General features: G+C 36.6%; 1 protein-coding gene across 3 annotated transcripts in view; it reads left to right on the forward strand.

Moving 5' to 3' along the window:
• grm4 (glutamate receptor, metabotropic 4) overlaps window positions 1-19,906 on the forward strand; it is a 216,720-nt gene that overhangs the window by 165,463 nt on the left and 31,351 nt on the right. For all 3 annotated transcript variants that reach the window (XM_053498325.1, XM_053498326.1, XM_053498327.1), the window contains 4 exons: window positions 4,766-4,901; window positions 7,528-7,682; window positions 8,240-8,380; window positions 17,971-18,171. In XM_053498325.1, the coding sequence (XP_053354300.1) occupies window positions 4,766-4,901; window positions 7,528-7,682; window positions 8,240-8,380; window positions 17,971-18,171 (633 nt within the window). The remainder of the gene's footprint in view (window positions 1-4,765; window positions 4,902-7,527; window positions 7,683-8,239; window positions 8,381-17,970; window positions 18,172-19,906) is intronic.

The raw sequence follows: 19,906 nt of genomic DNA on the forward strand, positions 1-19,906 counted from the left end.
TGTGTTCTGAACTGCAACTTAAAAGTACTAATTAAATGTAGAGCTGGAGAGAAATGTGGAATTTATTATTTCTTCTTAATACATTTTTTTTCCCAATGAAGCTTCTTGCCAACTTGCTGACTGCTTCATGTCTCACCTCGAAGCTTTATCAAACTACTGCTTTATCAAACTAGCTTCTTTTACAAGGCTGAATCTTAAATCCCTATCTAAACTTTGAAAGAGGTCATTCTTTGGAACAGTTAGCCGCAGCTATTCTAAAGTGGAATAAGTGGACCCATAAAGAGAAACAAATGAGACTTACAGAACCGACCACCACCTCTTTTTTTATTCTATTTGCCTTTTGGCTACACAGTATGGGTAAGAAATTAAAGCTACTTTCACCTCTGCTTATAAGTAAAGATGACTTGTGAAAAGCTTGTGTTCTTCAAGATGTTGGAGTCATCTGGAGATCCTGAGAAATTGAAATAGTTTGTTCTATAGTGACTTTAGGAAATCTATTTTTGAGCAACACGTACAGTACACATACACACACACACATACACACACATACACACACACACACACACACACACACACACACACACACTAAACCTCGAGCTCTGAGCTTTTACTTGGCAAAGAGAACAAACAGACATATTATAGCTGTGAAAATGTCTGGAATAATACCTCTGTTCTCGGGCCTCAAGTGAAAGCCACACTTTAAGAGAAATTCATCAAAAAGGTTTGACTCTTTATTGAACATGTTTTGCTGAATCTTTGAAAGTCACGGATACATTGTAAGTTTCTTCACTTCATTCTCAGTGTGCCTGAGAAGGATAATTGACACTGCAGAAAATCTAAGATAAGGTTCTGACATTGTGTTAGGTTGACTTAGCTCTTGCCATTTTTGTAGCAACTGAAGAGAAAAAAACAAACAAAAAAGGAAAAAGCAAATGTGAGGTAATGAAAAAAAGCTTCCTTTCCAAAGTTTTCTTATTAAATCCAGATTTTTCCCCCAGATATTTTGCACAATATATTTAAGTCGTAGGTTTTTTGTCTAAAGTTTCACAACTGTGGTCCGTTATATTTTAAGTACACTTTTAACAACTTATGAAAAATGTTTACCTAATATAATTTAGCTATAAGGTAGATCCTGGACAACTCAACTGTAAGTAAACAACAAAGAACGGAACACACGGCAACAGTACAGGACATCAACACCAGCATAGTTAATGTGATTTGCTTACATCTACAGTATTGCAATTTCCAGGATGAGGCTACTTGGATTTTCTTTCTTTAATTTGAAAAATATCCTAGACTAATTTAATTTCACTTAGTGAAATCAATTCATGTGGCGCGGCGGATACCGTTTCACAGCTTCAGTTTTGACCCTGAACTCAGGTTGTTGTCTGTGTGGTGTTGTTCCAGTGTCAATGAGGGTCCTGCCTCCATAGTCCTTTTTAAAAATACAGTATGACAGCAGGTGGATTGGAAACGATTGTGTTAGATAGAGTTTGCATGTGTGTAAGCATGTGATTAGTCCTGTTGAAGGGGTGTTCCTGCTTCACACAGTGTTTCTGGGTTGGGCTACAGATTCACATTGACCCTAACAAGGATAAATCCAAAATTGAAGATGAATTTATGCCTAAAATGTTTTGTAAATACTGATGTGACCTTTAAAATCACAATAAAACTTTGCTAAATTTGCAGACTCTGAAATGGAATTTCATGTTACAACTTTCAGGATTATGCAAGAGAAGTTTGCAGACAGTATACCCATATATACATATATGGAAACATCCATCTCCATATATATATATATATATGGAGATGGATGTTTCTTCCTATTATATGTTTATTCTCATCATGTAAGATACTGTATTTGTTTATCTAATTTTTAAATATATGCTGACCTAGGCATCAATAACCATATTCTGCTACCCTCTTATTCTCTGGATCAGCTGAGTGCAATTGACAATCTATGGCCCATTAAGTCATTAATATAATGGATCTTACTGGAAAGGGCCCCACTGAATCCTGCTGTCCATTCCTAGCTGCAGGCTGCTGCTGGGAAGGACTAGAGAGACTCCTTATTTATTATTAATTAATTTATTTACCTTATGTCTCAGTAGTATTCGGGGCACTTAGAGTTTCTCACTTTATGTGACTGCATCATTGGCCATTGCACAGCATGCTGTGTAAAACTATTTAGATCTAAATGCTTGTTTAATACGATTTATTTTTTACAAAGCTTAGGCAAGAAAGCGTAAAAAGTGGACACAGTTGAACAATACAGGCTTTGGCCGCCTGACCATCAATTCAGAGGCAGCAGAGGATTTTCATCAGCATCATGCATTCTTTTCAGCAGGCCCATTGCCTGTGTAATGTTGCACTGTATCAGTCCTTTGTCTCATATATTCAGTGCAATAAAGCAGTTTAAAATGGTGAATCCGTTTACATCAAACTGTCCTATTCCATATCTTCACTCTTTATATGTTTTTTGCTGGTTTGCATACTTGGCTAAGACAACAGGAAAACGCTGCGTAGAAATATAATGGGAAATGAAAGAAGGGAAAAGATAATGAGAAAATGGCAAAAAGTGAGAGGTGATTTATTAGTGAATTTTTTGTATAGTGTGCAAAATTGCATCAACAAAAGTGAGTGCTTGCTTCCGTTGATGCAATTTTGTGCACTATACAGAAAATACACTGACACTTCATATTTGGTAACTCATATATTATAGCTGAACTAAAATAAACAGTGGTGTGATGAGTCACAGCTTGACTTTCCTTCACAGTTTGGCTTTGTCTCTATAAATATTCCCTTCACTCATTACCCTGTGGAGACAAGGTCTCTTAACTACAATTTATCAGTCATCCTAAATGCCCTTTGGTACACTGGAATATATAGATAACCCTGTATGCGGCTTCAAGAATCCTGTCTCCTATGAGACTTTTTTTTCCTGCTTCTAAAACAGTTCTGCTTTCTTTTCTCAACAAATACAGGCCAAACCCTTACACTTTTTCTTGGATGGGATGGGAACAAATAAATCATCTTAAAGCTGTCAAGCACTGCAAAAGATTGGGGACATGTAAGCGACTTGGGAAAAAGTGCTAAACCAAGAATATTGTACAATAAGGATTGTGTTCATAATATAGAACTTGCTGTTCAGTGTGCAGAAGATTAATCGAGGGCGGCACCAGGATAGAGGTTTGACAATGATGTGTTGCTTACCAAAAAGTATGGCTGAGACTCAACTTTTAAGTAAATGGTGGAAAGTATTTCAATTAAAATGAATTTTTTAACAAGTGAACAGAAGTTGAAAAAGCTGAAAAAATGCTCAAGGTCCTATTTTTGGCTTCTACAGTTTTTCACTGGACTAGTAAACATATTTCCTGCTAAAAGAATGTTATAATAATGTTCAAATCTTAAATTTAATACATTTGCTTGGCAAAAATAAGATACAGTCTCAGAGTCTTAGGTTCAAGTACGTTTTGTCATTTTGTAGTAGTAAATGAATACTCCCTATTTGCCTGTGGCACTGTCCTCCAAATGTGATGAGATAGAAGCATTGATGGTGAAGAGATTGGGTTAAAACTTGAACATTATGCAATTATTATCCACAAAATCACAATTTCCACTACAATTCTGTCTCTAAAAATAAGGCCATATTATCACTATTGTAAAAACAAAATACAAGTATCAAATGAGTATAAAGTAGACCAGGATTGCTATGAGACACCACCTCTTGTCACCTCCTCATTTGAGTGATAAATTACTCCAACAGAGTACACGATTCTTACCGTCCCCAATGTTTTTAAACACTTTTAAGGAGGGGGAAAAAATCAACTTTAATCAAGAAAAACAATCTGCCAAGATCAGAGATGTTAACCACACAAGGGTCATTTTAAGCATCTGAATGAATTAACTGTCCAGAAAGTCAGTTTAAAGAGCTTCTTAACACAACTCTGAGCACGAGATACCTTCCAAAAAATAGTGACATATATTTGCACTTGTAATTTTAACTTGGAAAATGTTTAATTCCTATCTTTAGGATTCCTGCTTATAAATCTCATAATTGAATATCTGGCATTACCATATATTGCATGATCAGCATCATTAGTACGTGGAAAACAGCATAACACATTTTGTTGTTGGTGGTAGTGGTGGTTTTGCTAAACCCTTTAATCCTATCGCATTACAATATGTGTAATAGCTTCCACAGAGGTATAACAGACTATTAAAACACACCTGGAATGAGTTACAATTAAGGAGTCCACTGGAGCAGCGTATTGGCAAATTGATTAAGGTTTCCAGGCAGAGCAATAAAGGTTTAGATATAGCGTGTGATCTCTGGAGGGGACTAGTTCTTTATAACTTTATATACAGCATGGACATGACACATAATATCTTTATAGTTGTCAGTTTTCTAGTTTACTTTCTAAAAGCAACTGAGAGCTGAATGTGATGCACTGTGGAGTGGAAACAAAAATCCACACAGGGTTCAATAAAGGAAATAAAGTCTGAAACGTCTTTATTCCCTCTTTGTTCTTTGGCATAAAAGAATTTTAAAATGGCTGAACTGTTAAATTACATTACTTTTTTAAAGTGAAGTCTTCTTTATATAAGATATAAAAGTATAAGACGTTAAGAAGTGTCCTTAATATGATACATTTTGCAAAGTGTTAAGCGATGAATCAAAGGATGATCAGCTTAATGCATAGGACACTTGAAGTTGTCTTGTTGTGTCATTTTCTTTTTTTATGTTTTGTCATTCTTTGTACAGGAAGTGTCTGCATCTCCCAGTCAGTTAAGATCCCAAGGGAGCCCAAAGCAGGAGAATTTGACAAGATTATTCATCGCTTGGTAGAAAACCCAAATGCCAGAGTAGTTATTATTTTTGCAAATGAGGATGATATAAGGTGAGTCTCAATAACACTTCTTTCTTTTTCAATAAATGTGGATATTTATGTTTATGTGATTTAATGATTGGAATTTATCAGAATATGTCTATTTACATTAACTAACTATATACACTGCATTTAGGTTTGAATATGGTACACACTAGTACACAGTGTGGTGGCCAATTCGTGAAATTGAAGTGAAAATGGTTCCTCATGCTCCCAGAACCACTCATTCCCAGTCCTAATGTTCTACATGTAATCTCTTGTCTTTCAGGACTTTCTGGTCATCAACTGACTTCATTTTATTGCCACATATTATCTGTTATCTGTTTAGAGTTCTCCTCACATTTTGTGTAAAAATGTTTTTACTGTCACATATTAAACAACTGTAATTTATTATTTTATTTTTTATGATGAAGATTCACCAAGTGTTAAAGTATTGTCCATTAAAGATTTTTGGTCCTGATTGACGGTTCAACACTATAATTTCAGGGTTTAGTAATGTGTTGGACAAGTCTAAACCTAATTTAAGTGTTTTTAAATTTCCTTATTTATTTTATGTGCTTAATGCAGGCCAGTAATTTGCCCCAGTGACACGGGAAGTGAATAACATAAATTATCTAATTACAATGGCACCTGGAATGGGATATATTAGGCAACAATTGAACATTTTGTTCCTAAAGTTGTTGGAAGGAGAAAAAAATAGGCAACTGTAAGGATTTGATTGACTTTGACAAGGGCCAAATTGTGATGGTTAAACGACTGGGTCAAAGCAACTGCAAAACTGCAGTTCAGTGCGATGTTGCTGGTCTATAGTGGTCAGACCTACCAAAAGTGGAAGGAAGGAAAGCCAATGAACCAGACACAGGGTCATGGGCGGCCAAGGCTCATTGATGCACGTACGGAGTAAGGGCTGGCCTATGTAATCCGATCCAACAAAAGAGCTACTGTACTGCAGCTCAATTTGCTGAAAATTTAAATGTTTATTCTGGGTGTCAGAACACAGTGTATCACAATTATTTACGTATGGGGCTGCGCAGCCATAGACCAGTCAACGTTCCCATGCTGACCTTTGTTCCCTGCCCAAAACGCCTACAATGTGTACATGAGCATCAGAGCTGGACCATAGGGCAAAACAATGACTGGGAGCTTGTGCATCACTTACCTGAGAAAGGGATGGCACTAGGATGCACTACGGGAAGAAGTGAACATTATTTATGTGAATGTTACTTTGACACATCCCACCGACCAAAACATTGTTGCTGAGCAAGCACATAGCTTCATTGAAATGGTATTCCTTGATGCCAGTGGCCTTTTTCAGCAAAATAATACACCCTGCCACATATGTATATACACACACACACACACACACACTGGAACCTTGGAGTGCGAGCATAATTCGTTCCAGAAGTGTGCTTGTATATCAAGTGTATGAAGTGTATTGCATACCTTCCCCCGTAAGAAATAATGAAAACTTTTGTTCCACAGCCAAAAAATATTCATATAAAAATAATGAATACAAAAAAGTAAAAATAAAAAAGAATTAACCTGCACTTTAGCTTTAAAAAGATTACTGACTGGTGTTGGACAAGAGCAGTGTAGGTCTGTGACAATCAGTGTACTAGGACACACACACACTACCGGAATCACCCATTTAAACAGATTCATCTTCCACACTGCTACAGCATTTGTAACTTTTTTTTTTTTAATGCAGAAGTTGGGGGGCTACTGTGTAGGACCACTTTCTCACACTCATGCGCATGTTTTACACACACACACACACACACACACACACACACACACTAAACAGGTTTATCTTCCACCGTGCTACAGCCTCTTTTTCTTCACGGAGTTTATTGTTGCAGTAAGTTACTAAAAAACAATCACTACACTTGGACACAAAATTTAAAAAATGCTTTACGCACACACACATACATGGTCACAATGTTATTGTTAACAGTACTTGCACACAAGATATTGACAATACAAGTGACGCACGCGCATTGAGACTAAGCATGCGGGGGTATTACCCTCAATCCCGCAGTTCAAGAGAGACAAGAACCATTGGCTTAGTTGTGATCAACTTGGCAGACAACGCGCATGCGTACTACAGTACTCGATTATTAAGACCTCGCTTGTTTAACAAGATAAAATGTATTTTAAAATTTTGCTCATCTTGCAAAACGCTCGCAGACCAAGTTACTTACAATCCAAGGTTCCAGTTTTTGTGGAAAAGGCAAGTTTTTGTGCAGTTAATACAAATAGTCTTGGTGCAGTAATTCTATCCATCTAGCCATAATGAGCATTTTACGCATTCATTTATGGAATTTTTATGCAACATATGTGTCATGCCTTTATTGTTGGTTTTGCTTTTGAGGAAAGGACATTTAGAGGCTTCAGTAAATTTACCATCTTGACGTCTCTGTATGATTCAGCATCCCGCTGTATATTTCATTGTTAAATATGGTCAATACAGAACAGTCTATTATGGATTGATTTACAATTACTCTAAATAAAGTCTTTATCAGGCTTGATAATATGTCACTTTTTGACAAAGACAGTAAATTACAATTGATGTGACTTGCTTTTGAGGGACCTGGCAAACCAAGGCTTACAGTTTTTGCTCATTCTGTTCTGTTTAAAGGAGGCTGTTGCAGGCAGCAAAGAAAGCCAATTTGACTGGTCACCTGTTGTGGGTAGGATCAGATAGCTGGGGTTCCAAGATTTCTCCTGTGCTTCACCAAGAGGAGATGGCTGAAGGAGCAGTCACTATCCTGCCTAAGCGCCAGTCTATTAAAGGTAAAAAAAAAAACACTTAAACACATAATACCTAGGCATAAGTAAAAAAAAATCTTTTAATGCATTGCTTTATGTACCGTATATTATAAATTGATTGTATATCTGAATGCAAACAATAAAATGTACCGTTTTAATAGGTTTACCTTTAAAAGGAGACGGGAAAGTATGTCTTGTGGTATTTCCATGCTTTAAATATTAAGCTTGGCCTTCTATTTTGTGAAAAGAGTGTTTAATAAATGTCCAAATATCTTCAAAACATTGATTGAAATATATTGTATTAAATAACATTTACAATTATATATAATCTATTATATTACTGCCTAACTATTATTATTATATTACTATATAAATGTTTAAATTTAATATCTCATACTATTACCATCAAATTAGATTTTTAAACCATTAATGTCTAAGGCTACCCTGATTGAACATGGTTTTGAAGAAATGGTTAATCCTATTGCGGTTTTCGATGTCCTGTAAAGTACAAAGCTGTGCCCTTAAATTCGATTTTGACAGAACACATTAAAGTAACACTTATTTTATCGATCTACTCTCAGGGTTTGATCGTTATTTCATCAGCCGGACACTAGAAAATAACAGGAGGAACATCTGGTTTGCTGAGTTCTGGGAGAACAATTTCAACTGCAAGCTCAATCGGCATGCTTTGAAGAAAGGATCAGGCATAAAGAAATGTACAAGTAAGAAATCCTGTCTTCTTTACCACTTATAAGCACTCTTTCCTAAAGCTTCCTAAAAGCAAGGAACAGGGTAGAGAGAAAAAAGGAGAAAGATGATGGGTGATGGGAGAGATAGAGTAAGAGAGAGAAGAACAGTGTGTGTGTGTGTGCGTGTAGCTGGTGGGGATGGGAGTAAGTGATGAGAGAATAAAAATGAACACATGGGTCTAAATCCATTCAGAAACACTCAGGGCCAGATGATGATTTTTTGCTTGTTTTTTTTCTGGAAAAAAAAACAACCTTGCATGTAATGTCTAAAGCTGGTGTATAAGACTAAATACACAATATTTAACACAACATGCAAAATGCTTTTTTCTCGCTCATACATACTTGTATGCATTTGAGGGGTGATCACAAGAGTCAGCTCAAGAAAAAAGGTTGAGTAAAAAAGTGCTCATAACTAGATATTTCATTTGATGAACTAACCTTTGGGCAATTTGACTTTCAGGTTTGTGCATCATTTTGTATAAAAACCAAATGCAGATGTTTACTATGCAAATTATTTTGAGATTTGTAGGCAGTGGACGTTCTTGCAAAATTGGCCTAATAAAAAAAAAAGAATAAATAATACACTAAATAATTTATTTGCATTTTTTAAAATTAATACACAAAAATGTGAAAGAATATAAGACTACTTTAGAATAATGGTAAAATGAATTATCTAATTATCATCTAAAAAAGGCATCATTAAATGGCGGACTGCAATCTGGATTTGGACTGAGTGACAGTTCTGTCCGACCTTTAAAGATGGATGGACAGCTCAATATATTTTCATTCTTCCTAAAGGAAATTTAAAACAGTTTGTCTCATATGTTCTAAAACCATGAGATAAATCACGGGTCCTTAGAGCAAGCAAATCCCCAGCAGTCTGAGGTGAGGGCATGTAAAATACCTCAACTGAGAGTCTAGTATGAGAGAAACCAAAGTCCTTTAAAATTAAATTATGATTATATATCGAGATCTGAATCCAGGCACAGACATTTGGTCCTTGACTTCTTGAAAATTTTATTGACCAGACCTTTTTACATTTTAATTCAGTACCCCTAATCTAAACCCTGCAGCCAGCCACTGTTCACTCTCTGCCAGGCTACATATTAGACCCGAACTGCAAACTGTCAAAACTCAGATTCTTGTGTACAGTGTTTTTATTAACGACAATGTTGTACTGCTTTTTTTTTACAACAGTGGTTGTACTGCTTTTTCATTATATTTATTCGATTATTTTCTTTATCTTATTTTCTTCTTCTTCTTCTTTTTATTATTATTATTATTGTTGTTGTTATTACTGTTATTATGATTACTACTATTTTAATTATGACTTATATTTTTATTATATAGATATAAAGATACATGCACCGGCCACTTCATTACTGTACAGTAGATATACCTTGTTAGTACAGTGTTGGACCCCTTTTGCCTTTAGGATTGCCTTAATTCTTTGTGGCATAGATTTAACAAGGTGCTAATGCATCTTGACATGACATCATCATGGAGTTGCTGCAGATTTTTTGCCTGCACATCCATGATGTGAATCTTCTGTTCTGTCACATCTCATAGGCGCTCTACTTGATTGAGATCTGGTGACTGTGGAGGCCATTTGAGTATATTGAATTCATTGTCATGTTCAAGAAACCCACTTGAGATGATTTTAGCTTTGTGGCATGGTATAAAATCCATATTTTGTGGTCATAAAGGGGTGGCAACAATACTATGGATAGACTGTGGCATTTAAACAATGGCAAGAACTACTTCCACATAATTACACCATCATCAACAGCCTGAATCTTTGATACAAGGAAGGATGAATGCAGGCTTTTATGTTGTTTACTGTATGCCACATTCTGATCTGACCGTCTAAATGTCACAGTAGAAATCAAGACTCTTCAGACCAGGTAAGATTTGTCTAATTATCTATTGTCTATCTATTATTTTTTGGTGAGCCCATGCAAACAGTAGCCTTAGTTTCCAGTCCTTAGCTGACAGGAGTGGCATCTGGCATGGTCTTTTGCTACTGTAGCCCATCTGCTTAAAGATGTGCTGTGCGTTTAGAGTAGTAGTTCTTCAGCATACCTCAGCTTGTAACAAAATGTTATTTGAGTTACCGATGCCTTTCTATTAGCTCAATCCAGTCTGGCCGCTCCCCTTTAGCCTCTGTATGCCCTAGAGATGGCTTTGCGTGAAAATCCCAGTAGATCAGCAGTTTTAGAAATACTCAGATCTGTCAGACCAGTCTGACACCAACAAAAATGCCACATTCAAAACCACTTAAATCACCTTTCATCCTTATTCTGATGTTCGGTTTGAACTTCAGTGGATTGTCTTGATCATGTCTACATGCCTAAATGTACTGAGTTGTTTTCATGTGATTGGCATATTAGATATTTGCATTAACAAGCAGTTGAACATGTGTACATAATGAAATGGCCAGTGGGTGTATGTATGCCTATCTGTCACTCACTTTATGTTATGATTGTATTGTTGTCACATTGTACTACTAGTACAGTAGCATTGGTTATCAACTACATTTATGCGGTTTCTCCTTTACATTTACATTTAGGCATCTGGCGGACGCTCTTATCCAGAGCGACTTAGTGTACATATAGTCTCAAGACTATATGCATGTTCTATGTTGTGAAATTACAACGACAAGCATGTTTTGTTAATGTCCTCATTGCTACTAAATGTTTGGGATCAATGAAGTATCCATCCATCCATCCATCCTTCCACCCTGGGAAACTGGGGTTTTGATGTCAATATGTACTATATACAGTATTGTACTTCAATTTTCCTGAAATCTAGAATCGTACCACGTCTACAGACTGTGATGGACTAGTGAGATGTTGTCAGCTTTACCTGTTACAGAAGCCACAGTCTTTCAGAGGGAAAAATAGTTTAACTGCACCTTATTTTGAACACAGTCCCCTTTTAATTAAAACCAATTAGTTATAAAATTGCACATTAGCCGTATTAACATCCTCTGCACCATTTACTTGTTCTAACATAAAAGACTTTATTTAATAAAAATGGCATGTATTAACACGTTGTCTGAGTCATTAACTATCTAGTCTGTCTTTAGTTCCTTTTGATGATCTAGTGATTGATTTTTTTGTCACCACTTTACACTGAGTATTTAGTAGACTTCCTTTTGTCTTAGACTTTCACAATTTACATGATAAACTCCAGCCTTTAGCAAACCAAATGTTAATTTCAGATGTGATGCAAGGCCATTTCTCAGCAACATCAAGTTGCATTTTGCTCAGTGTTTCCTGACATGTAGGCATCTAGCCCTCAGGTTGCTCTACTCACAGTTTTAGAGCTCTATAGCTGTGCTTATATCCACTAGAGTCAAGTATGTAATAAAACACAAAGCTATTTTCTATAAAACTCCTGGGCTAAGCATCATCTTCGCTGCACTGCCTTCATAAAACCAGTCAAATCTACCGGAGAAGAGCTGATGACCTGTAAGCGATCCATCTCTGGACGGAGTGCCATCAACTGCATGCTTTTTACCACTGTGTCCATCTGCGGTCAGCGATTGACCCTTTGGATACCCAGTGCAGTTGTCTCATAGCAACACACCTCTGACTGTGGCCAATCAGTGTGTGTTGTGTTCTTATGAGAAAGATGCAGGGCTTTCTAGAGGCAGATTTGTCAGAGGATGCTATTAAAACAGCATGTGCACTGCGGCAGCAAACAGGGCAGGAGGGATGTCAAGCTCTATCTTTGCAGTCAAGTTGATTTTTGTATAGCTGACTATTTCACGATGACGCATCTGACCTTAGCTTTACAGTTCACTAAATGTCATCTTATGAATTTTTGATTTCGCACAAATTTATATGCACACAAATTTTTCTCTAGTTGCCCTCTTTCACACTACCATGCTGATACATATTTGATACATATATGCTAATAGTACTGTAAAGCCGCAGACATGCACATGCACTTTCACCATCAAACGTACACATGTACTGTATGAGTCAACTTGCACCCACAGATCAACCCAAATTCCTACTGACGTTGTTAATGACTAATGATGAAGTCAGATGTTTCATTTGTAATGCTGAATGCGCGAATCACAGATAATAATGAAGTCCCTTTTTTTTTAGCTCATCAACTATAAATTACAAATTAAACAGAAAACAGCCAGATATGCTGATGGAACAGATACTGTATGTACCTGGGTTCAAGACCTTTGAGGGAAACATCTGGTTTAGAAAAACATATTTATACAGCATATGTTTTTACACACTTTAGGTGTCACTCTGGAGGAACTCTTATAAGTAGAAGTTATAAACACTTATACTGTAAGTGTTTTACTATCAGTATGGCTTCAAAGGAGAAATCTTTTGGGACACTAAAAACCCTTAGTTATCCAATGAACTCTTAAATAACCCTCAAAGAACCTTTTTTTTTTCTAAAAGTGCAATCTTCTTCATATTCACTGGTGTTAGATGGCAGAGAACAACATCAATGTGTTGATTACACAGCGCTCCCAAAAGCCCCGTGGTTACTCGAGGATTAAAGAGCTGGATATCGCCAGCTTTCAGAGTTCTTTCTCAGTTTCCCTTTCTCACACATACACATAGACACCATCAGCATTATGTCCCCCTTTTCAGGAGGAACAAACAAACATAAAAAGACCAGATTGGACTGCGAGTTCTCAGTTGCTATAAACACTTTCACAATGAACATAATTTTAGTCATCAAATGGATTGAATCATTGACTCCTTTTTTTTTTTAACTGGACTGGTTATACAGGAAGGTAGTTATCTTTTTCAATTAGCTATTGAATCTGTCGAGTGTCCGATGACTGGCTCTTTAGTAAAGACTATTAGTCAATCCACAGAAGATTACTGACTACTGTAGAGTTCCTGGTCTGTAAGATGGTCTTCTGAATGAGAAAACAGCAGTGAACACTAGACCGTCTTTCAAAATAGAGTCTTGAGGGAAGTCATGAAACAAAGGCAGATACTTTAGATTGTTTTTGTATTTTTTTTTTCCTACACAATAGATTATGGGGGATTTATAAGCAATACACAAGAGGCACTTGCCAAATTCCTAATGATTCTGTCGCTGTCGTTGTCGTTCTTAATAAGTCTTAGCACCAGCACAGTCAAATCCAAAGTCTCCGGTGATGCAAGAGCAAGGTAAAATGCCTTTACAGCACTCTGCTAAGTCTCCCTGACGGCTTGTGTAAGCCAGATGAGAACTAGGGATAGTTGATGTCTAAGGGATTTTAGGAAATTGATTTGATCAAAGGGCAGGAACTAATCTTTTATCTATGAGAAATGCATAACGGTTTCAGTATTGCTTGCAATGTAAAAGAACAGTGGGATAAAGCTGAAACCTTTCACTTTCACGATTAAAGCAAAGAAGGAGCTGGGTGGGTTGCATTGAAGGTCAGCTTTAGAAGCACAGAACACTTGATTGTTATGCAAGATGCTCATGGATTCATGTGGAGAATATTTTAGTATGCTTTTTTTGTCTGCATGTGTAGGCTTTATATACATTTATTTTAAATGGTTATAAGCACCCTGTGCCAATATAATGACTCATGACATATATTTAAGTATAATACTCAAATAGGTTGGCTGGCCAGTTTTACACGTGTGTGTGTGTGTGGGGGTGGGTGTGTGTGTGTGTGGGTGGGTGGGTGTGTCACAACTGATTTGATAATTCGAGACTCAAAACAAAATATATGCCCTTGATGGCATTCTGTTAATTATTAATTATACAATATCGTTGCTGAAGTTTGTTTGATTAGAACGCTTGTGCCAAAGCCTAATGGATACCAATATGCAAAGTATGACGCCTGTGATAAAATATTTTATCACAAAAGCAGTAACATATGGACAGTGAGTATAAATAAAGCAAGAATAGACAAAAAAGTGTAAACCCTTAAAAAAAAACATGCCTCAGCTAATCCAAATGGTTTCCTCTAAAAGCAGCGTGAGCCAGCTGGATGTGTGTGGGCATGCTCTGATTTGAGGTTGAGGAGACTCTCTCTCTCTCACTCTCTCTGGAAGTGTATTATAGTGGGACAAACTGGGAACATGGTGATGGAAAACGTGTGTAACTGTATGGGTGGGTGGGAGTCTGTAGAGTAAATATAAAAGACAAGTAAAGCAAAAGGATGAGTGTAGAGGCAAGGAACGTACAGTATGTTTGCCAGTTATTGTCCTTATATTAGATTGAGATTTTTTTTTTCTTGAAGCAGCCGACACCCGCTCACCCAGGCAAACGGGGGCAGTTTTTTTTTTTGTTTTTTTTTTGTCAGCAGTAATGCTTATGGCAAACAATTACTGCTACTTTAATTTGAGCCTTTAACGATTCATGGGCTTGTCAGGACTGTTAAATTGCCTTTGGTTTTCTGGAGCAAGCTGGGCTGAAGTGATGCTAATTACAGACCATAAAGTAAAAGACACACACATTATCTAAGAGCTACAGTAACTTTTTTTGGCCACTCAGAGCGTCGCTGTTTAAATAAGGTCTGCCAGCGGGAAGTATCAACTGAAAAAAGTCTTTAACTAAGTTATCCACCCTGTGGATATTAATGTACTAACTACATTAAAGCTTTCCAAAGCCACATAAATAATTTGATTCTAAACACAAATTTATATAAGTGTTTTTGATGACACTGTCATTGCAATTACCATGTTTGATTCTGATGATTGCACCATACAATTGAGACTCGCCACCATGACATTTGGTAGCACATCTTCTCGTTTAATTTGGCAGGGTCAATTTGAAACAGTTTTTTGCCAATTAACATGTTAGAAAGAGAAACAGGCCAAGTAAATCCAGCTCTAATGAATATACAGCTGTCTGGTATGGTTACATGAGCATGGAAAGATAATTAAACGTGCTTGCTCTCTTTACTGCATGTTATTCCACCCTTAAGTATTAACACATTTATTCAATTTATCAGACTCAGCACATGATGCAGGGCGAAGATAATGCGAATGAAGACACATTAAGTCATTTCATCAAAATCTATAAAGAGCTGTCGAGTCTTTTGTGGGTTTGGATTAAAATGTATTACATCCTATAAAAAAAAAAAGCAGGGCTAAAAATACCACAATCCGGGTCAATTTAAAATCGCAGTCTGATATGGTCTAATCAGGAAGGGTGGTTTAAACCCAGTATGGATTGGTACAGTATGAATTAGTCAGATTGTTTGATAATTAGTTGTGTAAAAAAGACTGCACTGCTGCAATGTAGACACCTAAAATATTAACAAACATTTTGGGGGAATTCTGTGACACCACATATGGGTTTTTCTTTGTTTTGTTTACAAATATACTGTACAGTACCACTTGTTTGACCATAAGTTTGGATTTCTTTCTCTTTTTGACTAATTAAATAATTATGAATATAAAATAACAAATTTGGCATTAGGTAATTAAGTAACAAAAACAGCCAGTTATTTTTTTAAGACACGAAAGTCAGCTGTTCTGAAATAGTTCTTGCAAGAACAGTATTATCAAGTGCATTTGCAAAACACATCAAGCATTATGATGAAACTTGCTCTCATGAAGACCATCCCAAGAAAGCAAGACCAAAACTTACCTCTAGTGCACAGAAGAGTTACCAGCCTCAAAAATCACCAATTAACAGCACCACTGATTAGAGCTGTTATGAAAGCTTTACAGAGCATAACATCTCAATATCAACTGTTTAAAGGAGATTATTGCATATTTTGGAGGCCTTCAGCATTGTCTTTCAACACAATAAGAAATAGAAGTCAGAAAAGATTATGTAATTACACGTTGTGTGCAAACTTTTGACTGATAGTGTACTCATACATTTTTTAAAGTATACAGTACTTACCTTAAGCAACAAACGATACCTAGAAATCAGATGTACGAGCATATAAGGTAATATTTGTTTCTTATCAAGTATAAGAAGAAACAGTTATAAATCACCAACAGAAAAGAAAACCAACAAGAAACTGTTCATATAAAAAGAACAAACATCACATTTAAAAGGTATACTCTAGATCTTTATCTACCACATTTATAATTTATGTGATTATAGACAAGAATTTGACTTGTTTCCTTGTACCAAAATGAAAAACTTGGTTTTGCCTAAACTTCAAATGAATTGTAAGAAGCAAATAAAATAAAATGGATTAAAGAGAATGATGATTACTATGCACCTCAACAGTGTTTCCCCTTTGAGATTTGTTTTTTATGTCCTGCTAAAGCTCACAGTACTTGGAGTACATGATATAAATATAAACCTAATATACTGTACATATTGTTAGTAATAATAATGAGAATATCCAAGGTTAGTTATCCAGCATTAGCTAAAACATGATGGCTAAGTTGTTATGTTTACAATACTGTATGTGGGTCACGAGAGCAGTATCTTTTTCTAAAAAGATACTGAACAAAAATACACAAATAAAGCTTCAGGCAGCACTTTACTACACTTTCTCTGTAACACCTACCTCAAACACCTACAACTTAAAAGCATATCTGTGCACATTCTAAAATCATCGAGGATGAATATCAAAGCTGATTTTAAATGGACTGTTCTCCAGTGATAGCAGATAATCCAAGATTATTTGAAAGCATAAGGTCATTTTAAATATGTAAGCTGCAATAGATATAGAACAACCCAAAATTAGATAACTCTATGTAAACTATAAACATTAATGTGTACAAATTTACTTATACATTCAACTAAAACTCTTTAAATTTAAATTATGTTAACAAGATACAACATACTATACAGTGTATATATATATATATATATATATAAATAAAACTACTAAGTTAAAAGTTATGTATTTAACTATATTGTAGCGTTTTTACCGCCAGGAAGGATGTTGCAGAGACAAGTGAGCTTTATTGCTGCCCAATGCAATGGCAGGGAGTACTTTATTATGCACACAGCATGTATAGCATGAGCAGCACATTTACAAGAGAACCCACCTCCAATTCAGCCTAAGCATGAACCGGAGCACATTCCACACGTCACACACACACACCACCCACAAACAGGGCCGAAGCCACCAACCCAAACACCCTTCCCCAACATGGTAAACACACAGACATCCTCGCAAGGCATGCTGGTCGTCAGCTGCCGCCCCGCCCACGCCACAGTATATTATTTTGTTTAATTTTATGTATAGATCAGCTTTTTTTTTTTTTTTACTTTTTCTGTTTGCTGCTCTGGCCTGACAGTCACAGAGAAATATAGCAGAAAATGAATCTTGACGCAATGTGTCTGTTATTTTTCAAGTTCATATTCCCAGAATGCCACATATTTCCTATTATCAACACAGTTTGGGTCATGCTGTCCCAACTACATGACCCACCAAGCTCTGTAACTGAGGTGTAGTAGTAAATCAGTGTTTTGTAGAGTGCACACTTGCACCAGATGAGGCAGTGCAGTTTTTTTTTTCAGTGTCATATGTCAATAAAATAGACCATACTAACTTTTCCATTATCTTACCGTACCTGTGTGTACAGTATAATGCTGACAGTGTAGTGGTAAAGTTCATTTAAAAACGATTACATTTTAGGTCTGTTCTTGACTTTCAGATCAAGAGAGGATTGGAAAAGACTCAGCATATGAACAGGAAGGAAAAGTAATGTTCGTGATCGATGCAGTGTACACCATGGCCCATGCTCTTCATAACATGCACAAAGATCTGTGTCCTGGCAAGGTGGGACTTTGCTCCAGAATGGACCCTATCGATGGAAACCTACTTTTAAAATACATTCGTGACGTAAGGATAACAGGTACGTAGAGTAACTTACTACAGTTCTCCCTTCCACCCTGTAATATCAGTTTCTTAATGTTTGATACCACACTGTATTTCAAGGACAACAGTTTGTAAAACCTGAAACAATTTGCTAAGTATTTACAATATCCACCTTAACAGCGTCTGCCCAGAAGGTAGTAGAATGTTTTTTTGTCGAATAGCATGTCCTTTAGGCAAGGTAGAGCATCCATATTTTATTTAGGTAATTCCATTTCTCTCACTCTGTCAGTGGCAGGGTTATCTAAAAGGCATGTCCTATAATATTGTCTCCATTTTTTAGATGAATAGGATCATGAATCTTTCGATGAAACTGCCAAGCGTTTTTTTAAAGAATAGCGATGACACAACACTGCAGTCCAGGGTGCTGACAGGTTACATGCAACAACACTGACATGGGAAATAGCTTTTCCTGGCAAATACTGTACACTGCAAGGTTTTGCTTACACCTGTGCATGTATTTGATTTGGAGTATAATAATCACAGACATACAGTATGTGTTCTTTAAACCCCCCAGTTCAAAACTATTGCCATTAATATGGAGTACCCCACCTTTTCTTCTACAACATTTTTCACACTTTTATGATGAGAAGAGAGGAGACATGTCTTTATGAAGGTCGCTTGGTGCACAGGAGCACTGTCATGGCTAGACTCATTAACTCCAGTGAAGCGAAATGCCACAGCATACAAAGACATCCTTAACAGTTATGTGCTTCCAGTTTGTGCTACATACACTTTTAGACACTTTCATTTAGGTTATAGTCATATTCTTTTACAATTATTGTCCTAATACCAGATAAGAATAATGAGAAATGGAATAATAGTTTTATGGAATATGATATTTTGTTTTATTTCATTAGTTTTTTTCTCCTTTTGGTTAAGCACATATAGCCCATGGCTTAATGAGATGGAACATATACGATGAAACTGCATTAACTCAGTGCTTTTTCTCATCTTTTTCACACATGCACACACTTAGGCTCTCTTAGCCTTCCATCTCTTCCTGCTTTAAGTGGGGACTTCAACAGACTTAGACAGGACAGAGCTGACCATCAGTTTTCTTTATATGCAGCAATCACTCCAGGCATAGTGCACTCGGCTTTAGAGTAGAAGCTGCTCTGGCTGCACACTTAAAGCACAGCTAGTGCAGATTTAGTCATCCTAAGAGCTTGAAATTCTTTTCTCATATGCTCAGTTATATTATAAATAAATTCAGTGCATGGGAAAAGGAAGAGGAAAAGCATTTTTACTGCTAAATCATGATCTTGGTTGCACTGTATATTGGTTAAAAATTAATGGGATGTATTTAGGTCATAAAATATTGGATGAATGAATCAGATCATCTCGGGTTACTTTGCTGTAACCCTGTTCCCTGAAAAGGCGGGAACGAGATGCTGCGTGAAAACGCTATGGGAAACATCCTGTCATGTTGCCGGTTGTGAAGCATGTGTGTATCATGCCAAATTTTTGGCTTATATAATCTTGGTCGGGTGACGTCATCTGATGAGACGTACCTGCAGGTTATAAATAGGAGTGAACCAGAAACATTCCTCAGATTGATTTGTCTGAACGGACGTCCGGTCACATAGGCAGTGCAGCATTGGGACGCAGCATCTCGTTCCCACCTTTTCAGGGAACAGAGTTACAGTAAAGTAACCCGAGGCGTTCCCTTTTAAAGGCTACACTCGATGCTGCGTGAAACGCTATGGGAACGA

Source organism: Clarias gariepinus, chromosome 6 (assembly GCF_024256425.1).
Source record: "Clarias gariepinus isolate MV-2021 ecotype Netherlands chromosome 6, CGAR_prim_01v2, whole genome shotgun sequence".
Classification (NCBI taxonomy): Eukaryota; Metazoa; Chordata; class Actinopteri; order Siluriformes; family Clariidae; genus Clarias; species Clarias gariepinus.